This window comes from Macaca mulatta, chromosome 16 (assembly GCF_049350105.2).
Source record: "Macaca mulatta isolate MMU2019108-1 chromosome 16, T2T-MMU8v2.0, whole genome shotgun sequence".
NCBI classification, from domain to species: domain Eukaryota; kingdom Metazoa; phylum Chordata; class Mammalia; order Primates; family Cercopithecidae; genus Macaca; species Macaca mulatta.
In genome coordinates, this window is record NC_133421.1 from 72,983,858 (window position 1) to 73,006,262 (window position 22,405).

The window sequence follows — 22,405 nt, forward strand, 5'->3', positions numbered from 1 at the left end:
CAGCATGGTGAAACCCCATCCCTACCAAATATACAAAAAGTAGCTGGCCATGGTGGCAGGTACATGTAGTCCCAGCTACTAGGGAGGCTGAGGTAGGAGAGTCGTTTGAACCTGAGAGGCAGAGGTTGCAGTGAGCCGAGATCGCACCACTGCACTCCAGCCTGGGTGACAGAGTGAGACTCCATCTCAAAAAAAAAAAAAGGAAAGAGTAGGCGTAATGATTTCGTTTAGCTCTGAATTAGAGGGACGTGTATGTTCATACTAAATTTGCACTGTCACAGAGCTGCCTCTTCTTTCTGCTTACTCTTCTCAGTAGAGAGGAGGGAGAATAAATAAAGATACTCTTTATATAACTGCCCATGGTTTGTTAGTGATATCTTTAATGGTCTTCTGATAATAACCTGAATTTACCCAGGGTTGATGTTGGTGGGGCTTCTGTCCTCTAGCTGTTGGTCCTCACTCTAAACTAGCTCACTGTAGGTTCAGTTGGCCTAGTGGAAGGTAGATGAGCCTGAATGGTATAGACTACCCTCTACAGTCTCAACTTTGGGGCCTATAGGTACAGGCATCAACTTCTTTCTAGGCATGTTGAAAATCATGAACCAGGTGAGGAAGGGAGAAAATTGTATTGTCTTTCCTACTGAAATGGAACATCTCAAAAGCCAGCAGGGAGAAAGGTAGCCCCAGAGATCTGTATTGAAAATGTAGAGTCTTCAAGGTCTTTTGTCGTTGCCCTGTGGGCCCTACTTGCCAATTCCAGGAAAACAGAAATTTCACTTGACACCTCGTACCACCTTAAATTTTGCTTTATCTGGTAATAATATTGCCTCTCGGAATGGTTAAACCTCCAAGGACCACATTTAGTAGGGACAGCCCCCTCTCCAAGTGGATTCACCAGCATCTGTCAACCAGAAAAGCTGGAGAAATCTAAGGTTGTTGCTGTTTCCCTTGCTCTTGGCTCCTCACTCTTCCCTGGTTATTCGGTGCGTTACAGAAAATAAAGCACCACTCCTGTTCTCATCTACCTTCAGCTTCCAGTGTACTTGCCTAGTGTCACTAATACCCTTATTTTGACCGTCGTATCACTCCGGTGAGGTGTAGGTAGCAGTAGGAAGAGAAGTTGAGAACTTGTGTTCTGGCTGTCATTTCCACAGAATTCCTCAATAGCCAATTTAAAACAAAGGTTTTCAGAGGAAAGGGTGGGGTGCCACCACTGCCACCAGCACTGCTGTGCCAGAGCCAAGCCCTGCCTCCCCTGCTTCCTGACACCACCGCTCATGTCCTCCGGCCTGTTCCTACAATCTGTTGAAACTGTAGAATACTATGAAGTTCTAGGCATATAGAAACATACCCCTCGCTCTGCTCCAAGGTTATTAAAGAGGCATATTGGAAACTGGCACTAAAGTGGCACCCAGATAAAAATCATGAGAATAGAGAAGAAACAGAAAATTCTGACAAGTAGCTGAAGCATATGAGATTATTATCAGATGCTAAAAAATGGGACATCTGTGACAAATATGGCAAGGAAATTAAATGGTGGAGGAGGAGTTGGAAGTCATTTTGACAGTTCGTTTTAGTTTGGCTTCACATTCCTGTAACCCAGATGATGCCTTCAGGGACTTTTTTGGTGGAAGGGACCCATTTTTATTCAACTTCTATGAAAACTCATTTGAGGACTTTTTTGGGGAATCAAAGGGGTTCCCAAAGAAGCAGAAGCTGAGGAACAGAGTCTTTTTTCTCCAACTTGAGTGGATTCCCATGTTTTGGAAGTGGATTTTCTTCTTCTGATACAAGATTTGCTTCATTCAGTCACAAGGTCATGGAGGCCTCACTTCATTTTCTTCCACGTTATTTGGTGGTAGTGCCATGGGCAACTTAAAATTTGTATCAGTTTATACCTAAAATAGTTGATGGCAGAAAATCACTACAAAGAGAACTGTTGAAAAGGGTCAAGAAAGAGTCAAAGTCCTTACCAGTAAATTGTGAGGAGCAGCTTCTACCCTTGCATAACAAGTAATTCAACACACACATTTGAACAGAAATGTTAAACTATAACAAGCACCACTGAGGATTACGGAACATTTCTTTGAAGATTTCAGATGAACATGACTTTCTTTTTCATTGTGTCTAATCTAGAGTATTTATGAACAGCTCATTGGAGTCCCTATTTGTCTTAAACTTTGGAATTTATTAATGAGACCACAAAATAGGACCTTTTTTAAGACTTAAAAATTGTACATCTCTGCATGTACTTTGCTTTATTATACTCTTAGTTGAAACTTGACTCTTGAGTAGTGGTGGGACAAGACTGTACACTTAACACCAGCATGGATCTGCTTTTCCATTGTGTCTGAAATGTGAGCCAGGTGTAGTGTCAAGTGAAGTTAACATTGCCAGAATAAATCTTCCACAGAAATAATTCCTTTTTTTTTCTGTTAAGTGAAGTTAACATTGCCAGCATGATAGCATGAATCTTCCACAGAAATAATTTCTATTTTTTTGTCTGTTTAGTAGTGCAAGATATTAATGCATTCATGGTAACACATTTCTGGTTTAACACAAATTAAGGATGTTTTTTAGTTGTGGATGAATGCTAGCGACTTAGTTTTGACAATTGTTTAAATTAGTAATGTTAAGCTGAAATTTAAAAAGTAAAGTTTGAGAGGGTCAAAAATTTACCTGCTGGGTATAATGCACACTCATTATTCGAGTGATGGGTACACTAACAGCTCAGACTCCACCACTGTGTTGTACATGCATGTGAGGAATCTGCACTTATACTTCCTAAGTATATAAAATATGTTTTAAAATTTACGTAAATCTGGTAAACTGGGTCTTTATCATTTGTTTTTTAAAAAAAGAAATGCAAATGTGTTTGGTGCATTCTTACCTGAGTGGGAAAAAAGTACATATTTGTTTTCATTAGTTGAAGATCTATTTAAACCATAACATATTTCATATATAATTTCCTTGAAATCTCTTGATTTCTAAAATTATGTCTTTATTAAGACAGGAACTTTAAATGAAAGATCTAAACGTTTAGAGTAGTAAGTTTGCTGTTATTAGTATCCCTCATCTGAGCAACTTAAATAGTATTTAAATATATAGCTTAAATATATAGTGTTATTTGTTTTTTTCCATAACTCTAGACCTGTTTCTTAGAGTAAAAAAGCGTAAACAAGTATTGTTGAGAAAATAGTTTCATTCTCAAAGTCAGTGCCCTAAGTCCTTAATACATTTTTTGTAATTTTGTAAAAATTAAAATATAAATACAGAAAGGAGCACAAATATCAATTATGCCTTGCTATGAAAATTTATGAACACATCTTAAATCAAGATATTGAATGTTTTCAGCAGTTCAGAAGCTTCCTTCATGCTTCCTCTGCATCATTATCCTCCCCCACAAACATACCCACTGTTCTGACTGCCATCATCAATTATTTGTTTTACCAATTTCTGAACTTTATATAAATAAAATCATTTAGTATGTTGTTTTTTTGTTTGTTTGTTTGTTTTTCAGACAGAGTCTTGCTCTGTCGCCCATGCTGGAGTGCAATGGCATGGTCTTAGCTCACTGCAACCTCTGCCTCCTGGGTTCAGGCTATTCTCATGTCTCAGCCTCCTGAGTAGTTGGGATTACAGGCACCTGCCACCATGCCTGGCTAAATTTTTTTGTATTTTTAGTAGAGATGGAGTTTCACCATGTTGGTCAGGTGAGCCACCCACCTCAGCCTCCCAAAGTGCTGGGATTACAGGCGTGAGCCACTGCACCCGGCCCTTTGTATTCTTTTGAATCTGTCTTCTTTTGTTCAGTAATACAGTTTTTTTGGGGGGGGTGGGAGGGTAGAGGCAGAGTTTGAGACAGGGTCTCACTCTGTACGACTGTACGACTGTCTCACTCAGTTGTACAGTGGTGCAATCACGGTTCATTGCAACCTTGATATCCCAGGCTCAAGCCATCCTCCTACTTTACCCTCCTGAGTAGCTGGGACTACAGGCGTGTACTACCAGGCCTGGCTACTTTTTAAAAAAAAAAAAATTTGTAGAGTTATGGTTTTGCCATGTCACTCAGGCTGGAATAGCTGGGACTACAAGCATGTGCCACCACACCCATCTAGTTTTTGTATTTTTTTGATAGAGACAGGGTTTCACCATGTTGGCCAGGCTAGTCTCGAACTTCTGACCTAGAGTGATCCACCCGCCTCGGCCTCCCAAAGTGCTGGAATTACAGGCATGAGCCACCCTGCTCAACCTTGATGGACATTTTCAACTTTGGCTATGATGAACAATTTTATGAACATTTGTCATGTGTCTTTTGTTGCACCTATTAGTATACTTTTCCCTTTTTTTATACAACTGGTAGTGGACTTGCTGAGTCATATGGTTTCTGTAAAATGGCAAACATTTTCCAAATTTGAAACCATACATTTTTTAAATGCCAAATCTTTTATCCAAATTTGATGCTACCAATTTACATTCCTATCAGCACAGCAGTGTTTCAATGTTCCTTTGCCCTGTACTGTCAGATGCTATTTTGTTTTGTGTGCCATTCTGCACTGTACATGTGTAGTAGTATCTTATTGGAGTTTTGATTTGCATTTCCCAATAATATTCAACACCTTTACATGTGCTTATTAGCTATTTGGATATTCTCTTTTGTAAATCCTGTGTGGATCTTTTGTCTATTTTTTAATTGGATTGTCTTTCTTTTTCTTGTTGATTTGTAGTAGTAGCCCCATTCTATGGCTTGCCCTTTTACCTTCTTAATGATGTCTTTGGTGAACAGAAATTCTTGTTAATGAACTTGACTTTGCCAATATTTTTTCTTAACAGTTGTTGCCTTTTCAGCCTGTCTAGGAAATGTTTACCTAGTTCTAGGTCATAAAGATGTCCTATTAGGTCATTTTCCAGTAGACTTACTGCTTTACTTTTTATATTTGGGTCTATAATCTATATGAAATTTATTCTTTTAAGGACAGGATTTATTTTTCCATATGGATATCATATTGATCTGTTACCAGTACTTGAAAATACTCTCGTGTTACTGAAACACTGCAGTGAAACTTTTGTTCTGAATCAGGTGATTATATAGAGAGAGATCTGTTTTTGGATTTTTAAATTCTGTTCCATTGACCACCTTTTTATCTATGCTTTTGTCTAGCTGTGTCTTAATTACTGTAGCTTTATATTAATCTTGATATTAAGCAGTATGTCATTCTTTTGTTTGTTTGTTTGTTTGTTTGTTTTTGAGATGGTGCCTCGCTCTTGTCGCCCAGACTGAAGTGTAATGGTGCATTATCGGCTCACTGCAACTTCCGCCTCCCAGGTTCAAGTAATTTCCTGCCCCACCCTCCCAAGTAGCTGGGATTACAGGCATCTGCCACCACGCCTGACTAATTTTTTGTATTTTTAGTAGAGACGGGGTTTCACCATGTTGGTCAGGCTGGTCTCGAACTCCTGACCTCAGGTGATCCACCTGCCTCAGCCTCCCAAAGTACTGGGATTACAGGCATGAGCCACTGCACCGGGCCTTTCTTCAAGTCTTCTATACTATTCGTGGACCTTTCCATTTCCATGTAAAATCTATAATCCCTTAGTCTTTACAGTGATGTATTCCTCAGCCAGATTTCTGGGAGCAAAGCCTAATGCATAAACACACTGCTTACAAACAGCCAAAACAAAACCAGAGCTGCAAATTTAAGTAGTTTTAATCAGCATAATGCAGGAGTGCTGTATGATTTATTTTGTGTATCACAGTCTCAGAAAGATTGTTTTTCAGCAACCAGCTGTCTGTTTCTCATACCTCAAAGTTGTTGTCATTATTAAAGAAGTTACAGAATTCCATTCAAGGAAAGTACTGTCTTTGTTTAGGTACATACCTTAATTGGAGTGTATTGTTATAAAAATGAGACCCTCTTCATATCACCTGGATGGTCATGGATGAGACAAAAATATAGGTCAAATAATTGATATGATGACTTGAGAAGTTTTGGAAGTTTTGAGCAAATTCAGTGGGCAGAGGGGAGCTGGGGACTGATGCCTGGCAACATAGTGAGAGACTGGACTTGGAGATGACAGTATAACTTAAAAGTAAAGAGCCTGAGGTCTAGAGCCAGATTGCCTGGCTCAGCCACTTACTAGCCGTATGAATTTGGTAAGTTACTTATTCTTTGTATGCTTTATTTTCATTATCTGTAAAGTATGGATAAGATTGCATACCTTGTAGGGCAATTTGATGATTAAATTAGATAATATAGGTAAAATTCTTAGGAATAGTACCTGGCATGTACAATTAACTAGACTACAGACCTTACTCAGATTTGGTTAATAACCATATAATTAATTGCCATATATAGCTAACTATTATTATAGCTAAGAAAAGTTATAATCTGCCCCAGAAAGAACCACCAAAAATTATGTTTTATATATATATACACACACACACATACACACATACATGTGTGTGTGTGTGTGTGTGTGTGTATATAGGCACATAACGCATATATATTTTTTGAATAAATGTTCTAAGTTTCATTAAAACTATAAACCCACAGATACAAGAAGTTCAATGAATCCTAAGCACAGGAAACATGAAGATTTCACTAAGATACAATATGAAACTGCTTAAAACTAATGATAAAGAAAAAACTATTAAAATCAGTCAGAGAAATCACAGACGATTGAGAAAGATGACAGCACACTTCTTTTTGAAAAAAAATAAGACAGAAGACAAGTGGGGCAGCATCGTTTTTAAATTTTTTAATTTTCAAATTTAGGAATAGCATCTTTAAATTACTGAGACAAAGAAACTATCAAACTAGAATTGTATACCCTGAAAAAATATAGTTCAAAAATGAAAGTAAAATGAAGATTTTCTTAAACATATAAAAAATGGAAGACTTTATCACCAGTTGACCTGTACTACAAGAAATGTTTAAGAAATTTCTTCAGGCAGAAGAAAAATGATACCACATGGAAATTCACAGAACTATACACAAAATGTTCCCAAAAAACCCCAACCACAACAAATGAGTGTATGCAAAATCTGACAAAATCAAGGTGACCAACCAGGGTGACATGCACCAGTAGTCCCAGCATACTCAGGGCACTGAGGTGAGACGGTCACCTGAGCTCAGGAGTTCCAGAACAGCCTGGACAACAAAGCTGAGACCCCGTCTCTTAAAAAAAAAAAAAAAAAAAAAAAAAATCTGGCCGGGTGCAGTGGCGTAATCCTAGCACTTTGGGAGGCCTAGGTGGGCGCATCACTAGGTCAAGAAATAGAGATCATTCTGGCCAACATGATGAAACCCTGCCTCTACTAAAAATACAAAAAATTAGTCAGGTGTGGCAGTGTGCGCTTGTCCCAGCTACTCAGGAGGCTGAAGCAGGAGAATTGCTTAAACCCAGGAGGCAGAGGTTGCAGCGAGCCAAGCGCCACTGTACTCCATCCTGGCAACAGAGTGAGACTCCATCCAAAAAAAAAATCTGGCAAAATCTGAATAAGGTGTGTAGTCTAGTTCATTGTATTCTCCCAGTGTCATTTTCCTGTATAACTCACTGTTGTTATGTAAGATGTTTCCTTTGGGAAAACTGGGTGATGGGTACATGGTTCTATTTGTACTATTGTGGGGTTTTCATATTTATTAATAACAGCTATACTGAAATGTAATTCACATACCAAAAAATACATCCTTTTAAGATATACACCTCAGTGATACTTAGTATATTTACAGACTTGTATAACTATCACCGCTATCTAATTTTAGAGCATTTTTATTACCCCCCCCAAAAAAAAATCCTGTGCCCATTCACAGTCACTCCCCACACAGCCCAGTCCTAGGCAATGGCTTATCTACTTTTTATATCTACAGATTTGCCTATTCCAGACATTTCATATGATTAGAATCATACAATATGTGGTCTTTTGTGTCTGATTTTCTTAGCACAATACTTTCAGTGAGTGTTCTTTCATATTATGGCATGTATCATTATTTCTTTTTTTTCATGGCCAAATGTTCCCTAATGGGAATATATGACATTTTATTTATCCATTCATCATTTGAGGGACAGTGGGGTTCTATTTTTGACTGTTATGAATAACAGTACTATGACCATTCATGTACAAGTTGATGTGTGTTTTCAATTCTTTTGGGTATATGCCTAGGAGTAGATTTGCTGAGTCACATGGTAACTCTATGTTTAACATCTTGAGGAACTGCCAAACTATTTTCAAAATGTCTGCACAATTTTACATTGCTACCATTATTGTATGAAGGTTCCAATAAATTTCACTGTTTGTTATTGCTTGTCTTTTTTGTTTTAACCATCCTAGTGGGTATAACTTGATATCTCCTTGTGGTTTTGATTTGCATTTCCCTTAATGATTAATTATGTCAAACATCCTTTCATGTACTTATTGACCATTTGTATACCCTCATTGGTGAAATGTCTATTCCGATATTTCACCTATGTTTTAATTTGTTTATTTGCCTTTTTATGGTTGAGTAGCAGGAGTTCTTTATATAGTCTGGGTTCAAGTCCCTCGAACACATGATTCACATATATTTTCTCCCATTCAGTGGGTTGTCTTTGCACTCTCGATGGTATCCGTTGAAGCATGACACTTTTTAATATTGATGAAGTCAGATTTATCTGTTTTTCTTTTTGTCACTTATGCTTTTAGTTTCATGTCTAAGAAACCATTCCTAACCAAAGGTCATGAAGTTTACTACCATGTTTTCTTTTAAGAGTTTTATAGTTTTAGCTTACACATTTAGGTCCACGACGCATTTTTACTTAATTTTGATATATGAAGTAGGGCTCCAGCTTCATACCTTTGTGTTTATGCAGTTGTCCCAACACCATTTGTTGGAAAGATTATTTTTTTCCCATTGAATTGTCATTGCATCCTTGTTAAAAATTGACCAAGGCAGGAATGGTGACTCATGCCTGTAATTTTAGCACTTTGGGAGGGTGAAGTGGGAGGATTGCTTAAGCCCAGGAGTTCAAGACCAGCCTGGTTTACATAATGAGACACCATCTCTACAAAAAAAAGTTTTTTTAAATTATCCAGGCATGGTGGTGCACACCTGTAATCCTAACTACTTAGGAGGCTGAGGCAGGAGGATTGCTTGAGCCCAGGAGGTCGAGGCTGCAGTGAGCCATGGTTGCACCACTGAATTCCAGTCTGGGCAACAGAGTGAGACCTTGTCCCACAAAAGAAAAAAAAAATCAATTGGCCATAGTGTAAGAGTATATTTCTGGACTCTTTATTTCCTTGGTCTATTCTGATGCCAGTACCATATTGCCTTGATTACTGTTGCATTGCAGTAAATTTTGAAAATAGGAAATGTGAGTCTTCGAACTCTGTTCTTCTTTTTAAAGGTTTTTTTTTTTAATTTTGGGCCCCTTATATTTCCATATAATTTTTGTGATCAGCTGGTCAATTTCTGAAAATAGAAGGGAAGAAGGAAAGGAAGCAAGTAAGCAAGCAGCTGGAATTTTGATAAGGATTGCATTAAATTGGTAGATTGATTTGGGGAATATTGATATCATAACAAAATTATCTTCCAAACCATGAACATGGAAAACCGTAATGCACCCTCCCCCGCAAAAAAAAAAAAAAAAAAAAAAAAAAAACTAAAAGACTTGATACACACAATATGGATGAAACTCATTCTAAAACGCACATTGCCTCCAAAGACCAGACAATCTTTAAAATAGGTCAAAGAATTTTCTTAAACTTTTTTAACTCACTTTCTCTATTCTTAAAAATTACAAACCCAATAACCCTGATAATTAAGCACTGATTTCTCTCTCTTAAGCTACCACTATTTCCATTAAATCCTCCCTTTTAGTGATCTTCAGATGGCCCCATTATTAATTGTAATGAGGGGGGAAAAGTCTATCTTTATGCCACTGGCCAGATTTTATTCTGCTGGTAAGTTTTCATTTTGCAGGCAGAGAGGTTTTATCATAGCAATTACTTGCAAGTGGGAAATAGAAATGAGACAAAAAGGGAAGAAAAATGGTAGTATTTAAGGAAGAATGCAGAATCAACGTACACTAAGTAGGAAAAAATGAAAATGCGTGACCTCGTGACATTTTCAGCATATTTTAAATGAAATGGTTTGGAGGGGAGGACCTGACTTCGTGTTTCAATATACAGTATTTGAATACACTATTCTGTTGGTGCAAAAGTAATTGTGGTTTTTGCCATTACCTTTAATGGTGCCATAATGGCAAAAACCTCAATTACTTTTGCACCAACCTAATAAATCCCTACAAGTGAAAGCTGTTCATCTGGTCCTACAGAGCACCTTCAAAATATATTTCACATATTCCCACCTTTTTTTAAAAAAAATTATTGTTTATTTTTGAGACAGGATCTTGCTGTGTTGCCCAGGCTGGAGTGCAGTGACATGATCACGGCTAACTACCACCTTGGCCTCCTGTGTTCAAGCAATTCTCCTTCCTCAGTCTCCTAAGTAGCTGGGACCACAGGCACGCGCCACCACACCCAGCTAATTTTTGTAATTTTTGTAGAGATGGAGTTTTGCCATGTTGCCCAGGCTGGTCTTGAACTCCTGGGCTCAAGTGATCAACCTCCCTCAGCATCCCAAAGTGCTGGGATTTAGAGCATAAGCCACCACGCCTTGCCCCACCCTTTTTTGTTTTCAGAAGTAACTATTTTTAATTTATTTTAAAATAGTCAGTGAAAATGGATTAGGGAAGAGGTTACTGACAGTGAAGTCTGTAATCTAGAAACTAGAAAGGAGGTGCCTCTACTGTTTCTACTTTCTTCCACCCAAAATCCTGGCATACTTTAAGGAAGAGGAGACAGAGGCAGCTGTTGGTAATCTAAGACTTAAGATGGAGGGATTCACAGGTCCCTGTCTGTTATTTGAGAAGCCCTCACTAATTCATCTACTAGGCCTTTTCATCATGTGTAAAATTTTACTCAAGATCAACAAATAAGAAAAGTTCAAAACAAATGTAATTGCCAAAGGTAGTTTTTTCGTATCATAACCTGGTATCGGATTTCTTTCATTATAGAGTGCACAGCAGATAGTATCATATTAATGTCATCCTCAAATGATATTTTGAGATGAGGTAAGTAAATAGGAAAGAAAAAGTAGATTTAGCAAGGTGTAAAAAAATACCAGTCAAACCAGATGAAAAGGACCTGGTGTGGTAGCAGTATGTAATATAGCCACCCACGGAAGAATTCTTGAACTTCTTTGTGCATTCGTACTTGGAAGTACTGGAAGTAGTAATGTAGAAAGGGTTGCAGTTATCTGTCTCTTAAGAACCTCCATTTGATTACCTTAGTGTTTACAACATGCTTTGTTAGGATTATTGAGATTAACATACTATAAGCAATATGCCTATTATTACAAGTTATCTCTTATTCAGACATTCTCACCATTTGTAATATTTGTTTCCAGTGAGGAAGACACTGTTGTGCTCATTGGGAGCATAAATTCTGGAGTCAGGGAGCTCAAGTTCTAATCCTGGCTCTACCATTTACTGGTTGTGTTACTTTGAGCAAATAATTTAATTTATCTGTGCCTCTATTTTCTTATCTGTAAAATGAGGGTAATAATTTGTACCTTAGAAAGTGGAATCTAAAGTTATGAAGGTTAAGTAAGCTAACATTTGTAAAGTATTTACACTAGTGACTTGTGCATCATAAGCATTATGTAAGTATATGCTAAATAAATATATACTCTTTTATTTTCCATATAGATTATAAACTTTTCAAAGTCAATGACTGTATCTCCATGTTATATATAAATTCGCATATCTGTTGTTAACCATGTACGTAGAAAACACTTACTAATTATCTGAATAACTTTGTAGGAGATAGTGAAATAGAGCCCCAGAATATCTAGAGGTCTGGAATCTATGATGAGAAAAATTTGCAAAAGATTAGTTAGTTTAACCTTTAGGAGGGAGGAAAGTGTTATTCATTAATTTGAAGAGACCAGTTTTGCCTTTTCATTTTATCAAGGAATAAGAAGCTTCCAATTATTCTTGAGAAAAAAAAATAAGTATCTAAATGTTTATAATATAAAAATAACCCTACTGATTCTCTTATTTCTGTTCTGTGGCAGAGCAATATATTTATGTTGCCTCTGGGGGGATAATAGGAGAGGAAAAATAGAGCCTTGTTTTTCTACCTTGACATACATTCAGTGAGAGTTTTATAGAGATTTTTCACAGATGGAACACTTGAGTTCAGTACTAATATACAAAAATACACATATACCCTATATCTGACCCCCAGCTTGTGACTTTATTAGAGACGTTAGTATAAAGTTAAATGGAATAATAACAATGCAGATCTTACCTTCTTGGCATTTGGAGTGGTTTACTGTGTAATACTGAATATCCTAAATAATAAGATGTGATTGTGTGTAGTGATGCTGTTGTGTTTTGGCATCAAACCATATGACACTACAGTTAGTGCTTGTAATGCTAACGGATATATCTGACCCCATAAAAGGATTTTTGTAATGTCCTTTAAAATCTGTGCTACTGTGGATTGTTACAAGGTGAGATTAAATGCTCTGAATTTAGAACAAAACCTGAATAAATATGGACAGTAAGTCAACATAAACAGATATTCATTTTAGGAAAAATTTTTTTTTGCCTCACATTTTTAATCATTTTGAGTTCCCTGGCTCATTTTTATTTGATTCGTGTAAATTTTGTACTTGGAAACAAATTTATATTGAGAGTGAGTAGTCCAAGAAAAACCTCATAACCTTGTCATTTTTGAGTTAAAATGTGAAAACTAAAGAAATGACCAAAGTGAATGTATGAATAGTTGCAGAACTAGACCATTTTATTTTGAAAGATTCATGTTCTTCAATGCCTTCTTGTTACAGGTGATGCTGAACAGGAGCTTGGCCCCCCTCCATCTGTAGATGAGGCAGCAAACACACTCATGACTCGTCTGGGTTTCCTCCTTGGAGAGAAAGTCACAGAAGTTCAGCCAGGTGACCAATACAGCATGGAAGTGCAGGATGAAAATCAGGTAAGCCATTTGCTATCACCTTTGAGAAACATAGTATGAATCAGCTTATTATGCCAGAAATAATCTCAATTGTTTAAAGCCTTTTGAGGCCTAGAATACAATTTAATTTTCCATAATCACTATTATTTCTTCGGTTTATGAATAATCTTTTAGCTTTAATCGAAAAAGCCACTTTTAGGTTTTGATTGATTTAATGAATGAATGAGCAAGCCAACAAATAAAATTGACGTGTACATAAGCACTGCACCCCAACTTTGCAGAGTATACATTCTTTTCAAGTGCATGTGGATTATTTACCAAATTGATGATATGCTAAGCCGTAGAGCAGGTCTCAACAAATTTCCAGAGATTCCAATTACCGGAACCACAGTTGAATTTATCAGTTACAAAATGATAATTTAGAAAGTGGTATCTAAAAGATTACTTGGATCATTAGTTTAGATTTCCTTTTTTTTTTTTTTTTTTTTTTTTTGAGACGAAGTCTCGCTCTGTCGCCCAGGCTAGAGTGCAGTGGCCGAATCTCAGCTCAATGCAAACTCTGCCTCCCGGGTTCACGCCATTCTCCTGCCTCAGCCTCCTGAGTAGCTGGGATTACAGGCGCCCGCCACCTCGCCCGGCTAACTTTTTCTTGTATTTTTAGTAGAGACAGGATTTCACCATGTTAGCCAGGGTGGTCTTGATCTCCTGACCTCGTGATCTGCCCGTCTCGGCCTCCCAAAGTGCTGGGATTACAGGCTTGAGCCACCGCGCCCGGCCTAGATTTTCTACTTTTCTAAAATACACATTTAAAACTAATATTTCTTTTTAAGCACATCTTTAGCTATATCCTACAAGTTTTGTTATACTTAGTTTTTATTATTTCAATTTTAAATGTTTTCTAATTTTTTTGTGATTTCCTCTTGGACTCAAAGGCTATTTAGAAGTATATTACTCAATGTCTACATATTTGGGGATTTTCTAAGTATCCATCTGAGAAAGTTAAAAAAATCAGCAATTTAAAAAATATTTTGTAGTTTTCTTTCTTTTTGCTATTTTCATGTCTTTCAGTTTAAATGTAGCAAAAGAAAGTACTAGAGTCAGATTCATTTATATGATCTTAATCTTCAGTGTGAATGATAGTGAAGCGTTTTATTCAGGAGATGACAAATTAATTTTAAATTGCATATTAATAAATATTAGTGAAGATTCTATGTCACATATTACTTTCATTACAATGAGATATACAAGGATTACTTGAATATATTTATATATCATGTGGATAATTTCAGATGTTCCAGGGCACTCTCCTCAAGTCTCACTCCTAGGTTATTGGTTTTGCTAGCTGCACATTATTTAAATACTATCTTAACTCCCTGATTATCTCTAGCCCTGCCTTTTCCCCTTTATATTTGTATATGTAGCTTCCCACATTATATTTTCTAACTAATGTTTAAAATGTATCTCAAACTTAACATGTCAGATTTCTCCCTAGAACCTGTTCCTTCTGCAGTGTTTCACATATGAATAAATGGTATCACCTACTTGCTTAGGACAAAAGCATTGGAGCCATTTGACTTCCATCAGACCCACATTCACTCTTTCAGCAAATCATAGACCCCGGCTTCAAAATATGTACTCAATCTGATCCCTTCTCACTATTCCCACTGCTATACCCAAGTCCCAGCCACTGTCATCTTTTGCCTGTGCTACTGCAATAGGTACTAGAATGTAAGACTGGAAGGCTGGAATTTTTGCCTGTTCTACCCATTGCCATATCCTCTGCCCCTAGAACATTATTGTCTTTACTAGGTGCTCAGTAGGTATTTATTATATGAATAAATGGGCCTCCTAATAGGTCTCTGCTTCCACTCTTGCTCCCCTGTAGTGTGTTCACACAGTAACCAGAGTGATCCTTGTAAAATGTGAATCCGATTCTGTCACTTTGCTTGTAATCTCCTGTATTCCCATCATACTTAGAATAAAATCTAAAATCTTTACTATGGCCTGGAAGGCTGCACCTGATCTAGCCACTTGCTACCTCTTCTACATCACCTCCTACCCCTCTCCCTTTCATGCACGGCTCTCCAGCCACATTGGCTTCCTTGTCATTTGCCAGACACATCAACTATATTCATTTGTACTTGAATGTTCTTCCCCCACAACTCACTTCCTCACTTATTCAGGGTTCTGCCTAAATTTTACCTCCTCAGAGAGGTCTTAATTCCTCTTCTAATAATTGCACCTGCCCATCCCTATATCCCCTTATCCTCCTACTTTAATTTTTCATAGCTTTTACCATTAACTGATATTACATTACATGTTTAGTTGCAGGGTTGTTTTACCTCATAACAAGAATGTATGTTTCATGATGTCAGAGCTGATGTTTTTAAATCAATTTACATTGTAACTATGTCAGTATGCTGTGCCCTGTGAATAAAAAATGGGAATGATCTTGTTGAGGGATTTTTAAAAATTGGGATCAATGAAACGTCTGTTTCACCTCTCATTTCTTGATATTCATGTCAAGTTAAAATGTGACTTTTCTAATAATGACCAGGTAACTTGATGTCTTATATCTTATAACCTGAATATTTTTCAAGGACCCTGTCATTTCTACACAGCTACATTTCCTTGGATTATAAAATGTGTACTTGTTGCTCTTGAGATTCTGCATGTCACAGTGACTTCTGTGTAAAGTCACAAGTCTATGGAGTACGCCTTACTTGAACATTACTGAATAACAATCTTAAGTAAATGAGCAGTATCATTGATTTAATATAATTAAAGCAATATGGTATGATAGAAAAGCCATTGAACCAGAAGGGAGAAAATTTGTGTTCTAGTTCCAACTCTGCCACCTACCGTTTTGTAAATTTGGACATGTCACTTAACGTCTCTGAGCTTTATATTTTTCATAGGTAATAATACTGACATTTATTAAATACCTACTGTGTACCAATTATTGTACTAATATTTTACTTGCACTATTTCGTTAAAGCTTCTTCACAACCCAGTGTGGTGGAGTTCATTCATATTCCAATTTTCAAATAAGGGATGGAAACACACTGCCAGAAAGTGATGGAATGGTATTCATATCCAGGCAGTCTGCTTTTATAAGCTGTGCTCTTAACAGCCACACCATACTGTTCCAGTGTAATATGAAATAATAACACCTGACAGGGTTGTTGAAAGGATCAAGTTAAATCATGAATATGAAAATCCTTTGTAAGTTGTAAAATGCCATATAAATAAAAAGTATAAAATAATATGCAATATAATTAGTATATAAATATATGCAGCAACTGTGTGATCTGGGGGAAATTACATCATAGCTTTCATACTTTCATTGGTTTCATTTTCACATTTCTTAAGTGGGGGAAATAACATGCATTATGCCTCTCATACCACGTTGATAAAGAGTAAATGAGATAACATATAAAAATATTTTTAAATTGTTAAGCTTTATACAAATGTAAAATACTAATAGTGAAGCTAAATGATAGCCTTCGTGCAGTGTAATATACGCTGGAACTGTCTTGGAACCACACAAGAAAGTGACTGAATTGATCCCTGGAATTTCTGGTTTCAAGAAGATTATTAAGAAGTAGGAGGGTCATGTTAATTTGGTGACTTTCTTCTGAGCTAAACAGTATATTAACAAAGATAAACTGCTGTGCTTAGGAAGATCATGTAGTGATGATATTCTCAAAATAGTAATGACAGAATCTAATGCAAGTCAGCATGCATCATTATTCTGCAGAAAAACAAAAGCATGAAAGTGATATTCACCTGACCCCTTTATTCTTTCAGTAGTTTCCAAGGTATTCAAATGGACCTTATTAATTTCCTCTTTAGCTACTTATCTTGTGCATTTGTAGGACCTTTAAGAGATCCAGATTAGGAGCTTTCTTAGGATTCTTCTGGAGGACATTAAGGGCAATGGGAAAAACACCCAAAGGTTTAGGAAGTGCAGTGGCTTAAATAGATGTCCATTTTAGCCTACAGCATGGAGAATAAATGTTGTCTTTCTCTAGCTCATTAACTAGTCTCCTTAAATAAACATAAGGCCTGCCTTTTAAGTCGTAAGCCATAAACAATTTTCTGTTTTCTAAATGGCTTGATATTTAAGCTTTGCTTTTACAGTTAAAGCTTTTAAAGTATACATTCTGTGATATGTGCAGAAAATAACTTAGAGTAAAAATAAGTAAGTGTCGTTTGGGCTTAACCTCCACGTTGTCAATATTATGCATATAATATGATTTTCTTTCACAAAGAACAGAATGAGAATCTTGTCTAAGAACAGAAATGAGTTGTTATAAAAGTAATAGATTCATACCATAATAAAACTTTTCTTCTTCTTCTTTTTTTTTTGGAGACAGAGTCTCACTCTGTTGCCCAGGCGGGAGTGTAGTGGCACGATCTTGGCTCACTGCAACCTCCACCTCCTGGGTTCAAGTGATTCTCATGCCTCAGCCTCCTGAGTTGCTGGGAGTACAGGCATGCACCACCACACCCAGCTAATTTTTGTATTTTTAATAGAGATGGCATTTTGCCATGTTGGCCAGGCTGGTCTCAAACTGCTGGCCTCAAGCAATCCACCTTCCTCCAGCCTCCCAAAGTGCTGGGATTACAGACATAGGCCACCATGCTGGGCCTAAAACTTTTCAAGTATGGGATGACTATAGCTATATCTAATGTAAAAGACCTGAGTACAGTTCATTTCATCTACCCACATGTGTCTCAGAATGGGAGTGGGAGGTTAAAAATTGTTTGCCACATTTCTAACCTGAAGGATTCCAATTCAGTAAGTCTGGAGTGGGGGCCCAGTATCTGTCAATTTTGTGAGAGAGCTTGCATGTTTGTTTTTTACATGTCACAAGTGATACTACCGTGTGCCTAGTTAGGAGTCATTGCTCTGTAAGGGAAAAAAGATTTTAAGGTTTAAAAAAAAATAAAATAAAATCATTGCTCTGGTAGACCAGCATAATATTATAAAAATAGAGATTTTAAAAAATTGAAACTCTCCTCTTCTGTGGAGAGGTAACATATAGTAGAAGAGAAATTTGGATACATTTGAGAGCTTACTGTGTTGTTAAGAAAAATCAGATTCTAATATTATTGATACGATTGAAAAGATTTACTTGGTTGGAGGGTAATGAGAATGTCACTTGTTCTTGATTGAGTCTAATGTATCTTTTGTAACCTGGTTATAGTATTTAAATTAAAATCAAAGCCTAGATTCAACACAGATGATTAAATACAAGGGACTGCATCTGGAAATGATCTCAGGATGAGTTGAAGAGCCTTAATATTCTCATAGCTAGTTATCAACATATTCTCCATTTATTAAATTCTAGCAGAAAGAGTATGAATAGAGACTCTATTTGTAAAGAAGTTGAAAGAAAGGTTTCTTTTAAATTTAACATTTAAAAATGTTAAATTTATCATTAATGCGTCTTCAAGTAATTTTGCTGCTGATCACTTAATAATTTTAAAAAGGATAAAATGTTGGCTGGGCACAGTGGCTCATGCCTGTAATCCCAGCACTTTGGGAGGCCGAGGTGGGTAGAACAAAAGATCAGGAGTTCAAGACCAGCTTGGCCAAGATAGTGAAACCCCATCTCTACCAAAACTACAAAAATTAGCCAGGCGCAGTATTTGGTGCCTGTAATCCCCGCTACTCGGAAGGCTGAGGCAGGAGAATCACTTGAACCTGGGTGGCGGAGGTTGCAGTGAGCCAAGACTGTGCCATTGCACTCCAGCCTGGGCGACAGAGTGAGACTCTGTCTCAAATTAAAAAAAAAAAAAAAAAGATAAAGTGTTTTTAGTGTTTGAAAAAATATAGTTTTATTCACTATTGTAATAATTTGTGTAGAAAGAGTTGAAGAAAAGTGAATTGTCATTAAATTAGGTAAACCAGAATATATTATCACCAACCTTTTTAGTAATTATTTATTCCTTCACAACAAAACTTAAAAAGTAAATAACTTCAAGTGTAAGAATCATTCAGGATACAAAGTGATCTCAGGCTATAATGCTGTTACAGAGAAGTTATTTAGGTTTGTATTAAATTAATATTCTGTTTTATTAGACAAACTTTTAGAATAAGGCATTTTTCCCTGCATTCATGTATTGTCTCTGGACAGCTTCCTGTGTATCAAAAAGACACTTCCTTGCATTAAGAACTTTTTTTCTTTCCAGCTATAGAGATTATTTTTTCCCTTCCGTCTAAAGAAAATTATTGTCTGGGTACGGTAGCTCACACCTATAATCCCAGCACTTTGGGAGGTCGAGGCGGGTGGATCACCTGAGGTCAGGAGTTTGAGACCAGCCTGGCCAACATGGTGAAACCCCATCTCTGCTAAAAATACAAAACTAGCCGGGTGTGATGGCGCATACCTGTAATCCCAGCTACTTGGGAGGCTGAGGCAGGAGAATCACTTGAACCCGGGAGGCGGAGGTTGCAGTGAGCCGAGATTGCGCCATTGCACTCCAGCCTGGGCAACAAGAGTGAAACTCTGTCTCAAAAAAAAAAAAAAAAAAAAAAAAAAAGAGAAAGAAAATGATTAACAATGCAAAGTTCCAGGTCTTTCAAAAAGTTTATTGATTGCAAGGAAAACTTGCAAATAGCAGGGAAAACTTGTGCTTGATAAAAAATTTCTCTATTCTATTAATGAATGGCAATGATAGGGCACTTGTCACTGGAAATTTCGTAGGCAGAAAAACTGGCAACAGTCTCTGTTAATGTTAGGTTCATCGAGTTTCACATTAATTTGTAAACCCCAAAGTCCCTATCCGAGAAAGCAAAAACAAATAGAGCCTAATAAATGTAAAAGCTATGCATGTAGGTTTTTTTTTTTTCATCAGAGCACTTATTTTATCTTAAAATATACTTTAACAGCTGGTCAGGTTATCTTACTTATTCATAATTCCGATTTTTCAGACCTCAGCAATCACCCAGCGGATAAGTCCTTGTTCCACCCTGACTAGCAGCACTGCCTCTCCACCAGCCAGTAGCCCCTGCTCTACACTCCCACCCATCAGTACAAATGCAACTGCCAAGGACTGCAGCTATGGGGCTGTTACTAGTCCAACCTCTACCCTTGAAAGCAGAGATAGTGGCATCATTGGTGAGTTGGTTTTTATATTGATAATTTTGTGTCTTTTTTTTCCTTTTTAAAATAATTACACAAGCTTACGGTTTTCAAAAATTCTGCTTTTGAATTGTTGAGATGTATATGTAAAACTTTCCTGGTCTTTTTAATGATACTGGAGAGAGAAACTTAAGGGTAAACAAAATGAAAAGTATTCCTCCCTACTTAACCACTCCTTACCAGCATATTCCCTGATAAGAAGGAGTGGATTAAAAAAAAAAAATTATGTCCACTTCTTCCTGTAAATGCATGTACATCATCTGTCTACCAACAGAAGTAGTTTAGAAAAAGTTCATTCCTTACTGGTATAGTCGAGAGTTTAATGAAAGAAAGGTAAGATTAGATTAAGTGGCAAAAGAGTTATGATTTGAGTTGTTCTGGGTCTATTTGTGCAAACCATATATTAGTTATTTAATTAGTTTTGGGAGCCCCTTTAGATTTTGTTTTCCTTCTTGTCAATAAGCCCTGTCTTTTTACCTTCTGCAAAGTAGAAAAATGGTATTTCTTTGCTTATGATTTGAAACCTTATACGAATACATTTTTATGGCAAGCTTGGGCATAAAGAGAACTCGAAACTTAGAGAAGTATTCAAGCAAAGAAATTTTCCATTTCATTTTTCCTTTGTGAATTTTCTCATACTTTTTTTTTTTTTAACCAAAGATCCTAGTTGACTCTTAGTCCTAGAAATATATCTAAATAATCTTCAACCCAATTAACAGTTTGCAGCAGAAACTAAAACCAATCTGATAAAGGCAATGCTGATGGGATATTATGTAGTTTATTATCTCCAGTGGACTCTAGGTAAACATTTCATCAGAGCCAGATGTGGACTGTTGGAGACTAATTTATGTTCAGGAGATAGGTCATCATTGTTTATATGTATTGTTATGATTCAACACCTCTTGCTATGAAAATCATATAGTATATTTCTAGCTCAGGAAATCTTTCATCATATTAAAGATTTTGAGTGATCTTTCTAGAGTAATATTTCCTACTAATGCATTTTGACAACCAGAAAATATTAAAGTATTGTGATTACTCTTTGGGACACTGTTCTAATGCTCTTCTTATAGTTAGGTATGGAGATAAGAGTAGAAGAAGAACGTAGTTCTGGGGCTTCTCAGTTTTTATGGTTGTATAATGATTCAGATATTGAATATTATTGTATACCATTGGCATTTACAAAATGCTAAAAATAAAATAGCATTTCCTTTAATAATGGAGTTACCAATAGACTCCTTTGGGCAAATAAGTCTGTGTACATTTTCTAATCAGAGATAAGAATTTTAAAATAGTATAAAGCTATATATTTATACTCTGTGAGAAGATAAAATGGAAACTGGGCTTCTGTCCAAAAGATAAATGGCTTTTCTGGGTATTCCTTTTCTACCTAACAACCAGATGATGACAGTGTCATAGTCTCCAGCAGCTTTACGTAGAATAAAGATGATGAAAGAACATAAGTGGTAATAAAAATAATTGTAATTAAATGTTAATTTATGGCTAGATTTCTCTTCAGACCTCCAAAATTATGGTATATGCCAACCCCAATTAAGTATTTAGGAGTAGAGCATAAATGGGGAATGAATGTGTTCCATCATCTATGATATTGCACATGTGAATGTATGGGTTTATATTTATACCTAGGTAGACAAAAGTGATTATGTTTTTTCTTCTTTCTCTCTGGGCCCCAGGTGCAGAGAGCTGAATTAATAATACTCCTCAGTATATACAGATTGGTCTGTGCAAAGCCCCTCTCAGTTTATTACTTTTCCCTTTATCCTCAATTCCATTTAATTGCAGCCATGCTATTATATTTATATAAGTCCTTGAATATTAATGTATCCTTGAATATTATGTGTTGTTTGTGTATATTTGTGACAGTATGTAAAGCTTCTTTTCCCTTTTCTCATTCTTTGTTGACACTAGCTAGCCCAGTTCTAAAATCCAAAAACTCTTAAAACCACGATTTTTTAAAATATAAATTTACATCAAATTCATTTGGCTGTAAAATCTTACCTGAGCTAAGATGAGGCTACTTACAGTCTTTATCCTATTAAATATGACTATTTATACATTTTATTATAGAAATGTTAATATACATGGTTACAGGATACTATTCCCTATGCCATATACAGTATCTGTGCCTTTTTACTTTTTTAAAATATGAGACGGCCGGGCGCGGTGGCCCAAGCCTGTAATCCCAGCACTTCGGGAGGCCGAGACGGGT

The 22,405-nt window shown here is 36.5% G+C and overlaps 1 protein-coding gene and 1 pseudogene across 4 annotated transcripts in view; both read left to right on the forward strand.

The window, feature by feature from the left end:
* The window catches only part of TANC2 (tetratricopeptide repeat, ankyrin repeat and coiled-coil containing 2), a 475,420-nt gene that overhangs the window by 226,885 nt on the left and 226,130 nt on the right, over window positions 1-22,405 (forward strand). For all 4 annotated transcript variants that reach the window (XM_015120072.3, XM_077972346.1, XM_077972347.1 and 1 more), the window contains 2 exons: window positions 12,894-13,042; window positions 19,965-20,151. In XM_015120072.3, coding sequence (XP_014975558.1) covers window positions 12,894-13,042; window positions 19,965-20,151 — 336 coding nt within the window. The remainder of the gene's footprint in view (window positions 1-12,893; window positions 13,043-19,964; window positions 20,152-22,405) is intronic.
* Window positions 1,278-2,017, forward strand: LOC106994088 (dnaJ homolog subfamily B member 6 pseudogene; annotated as a pseudogene).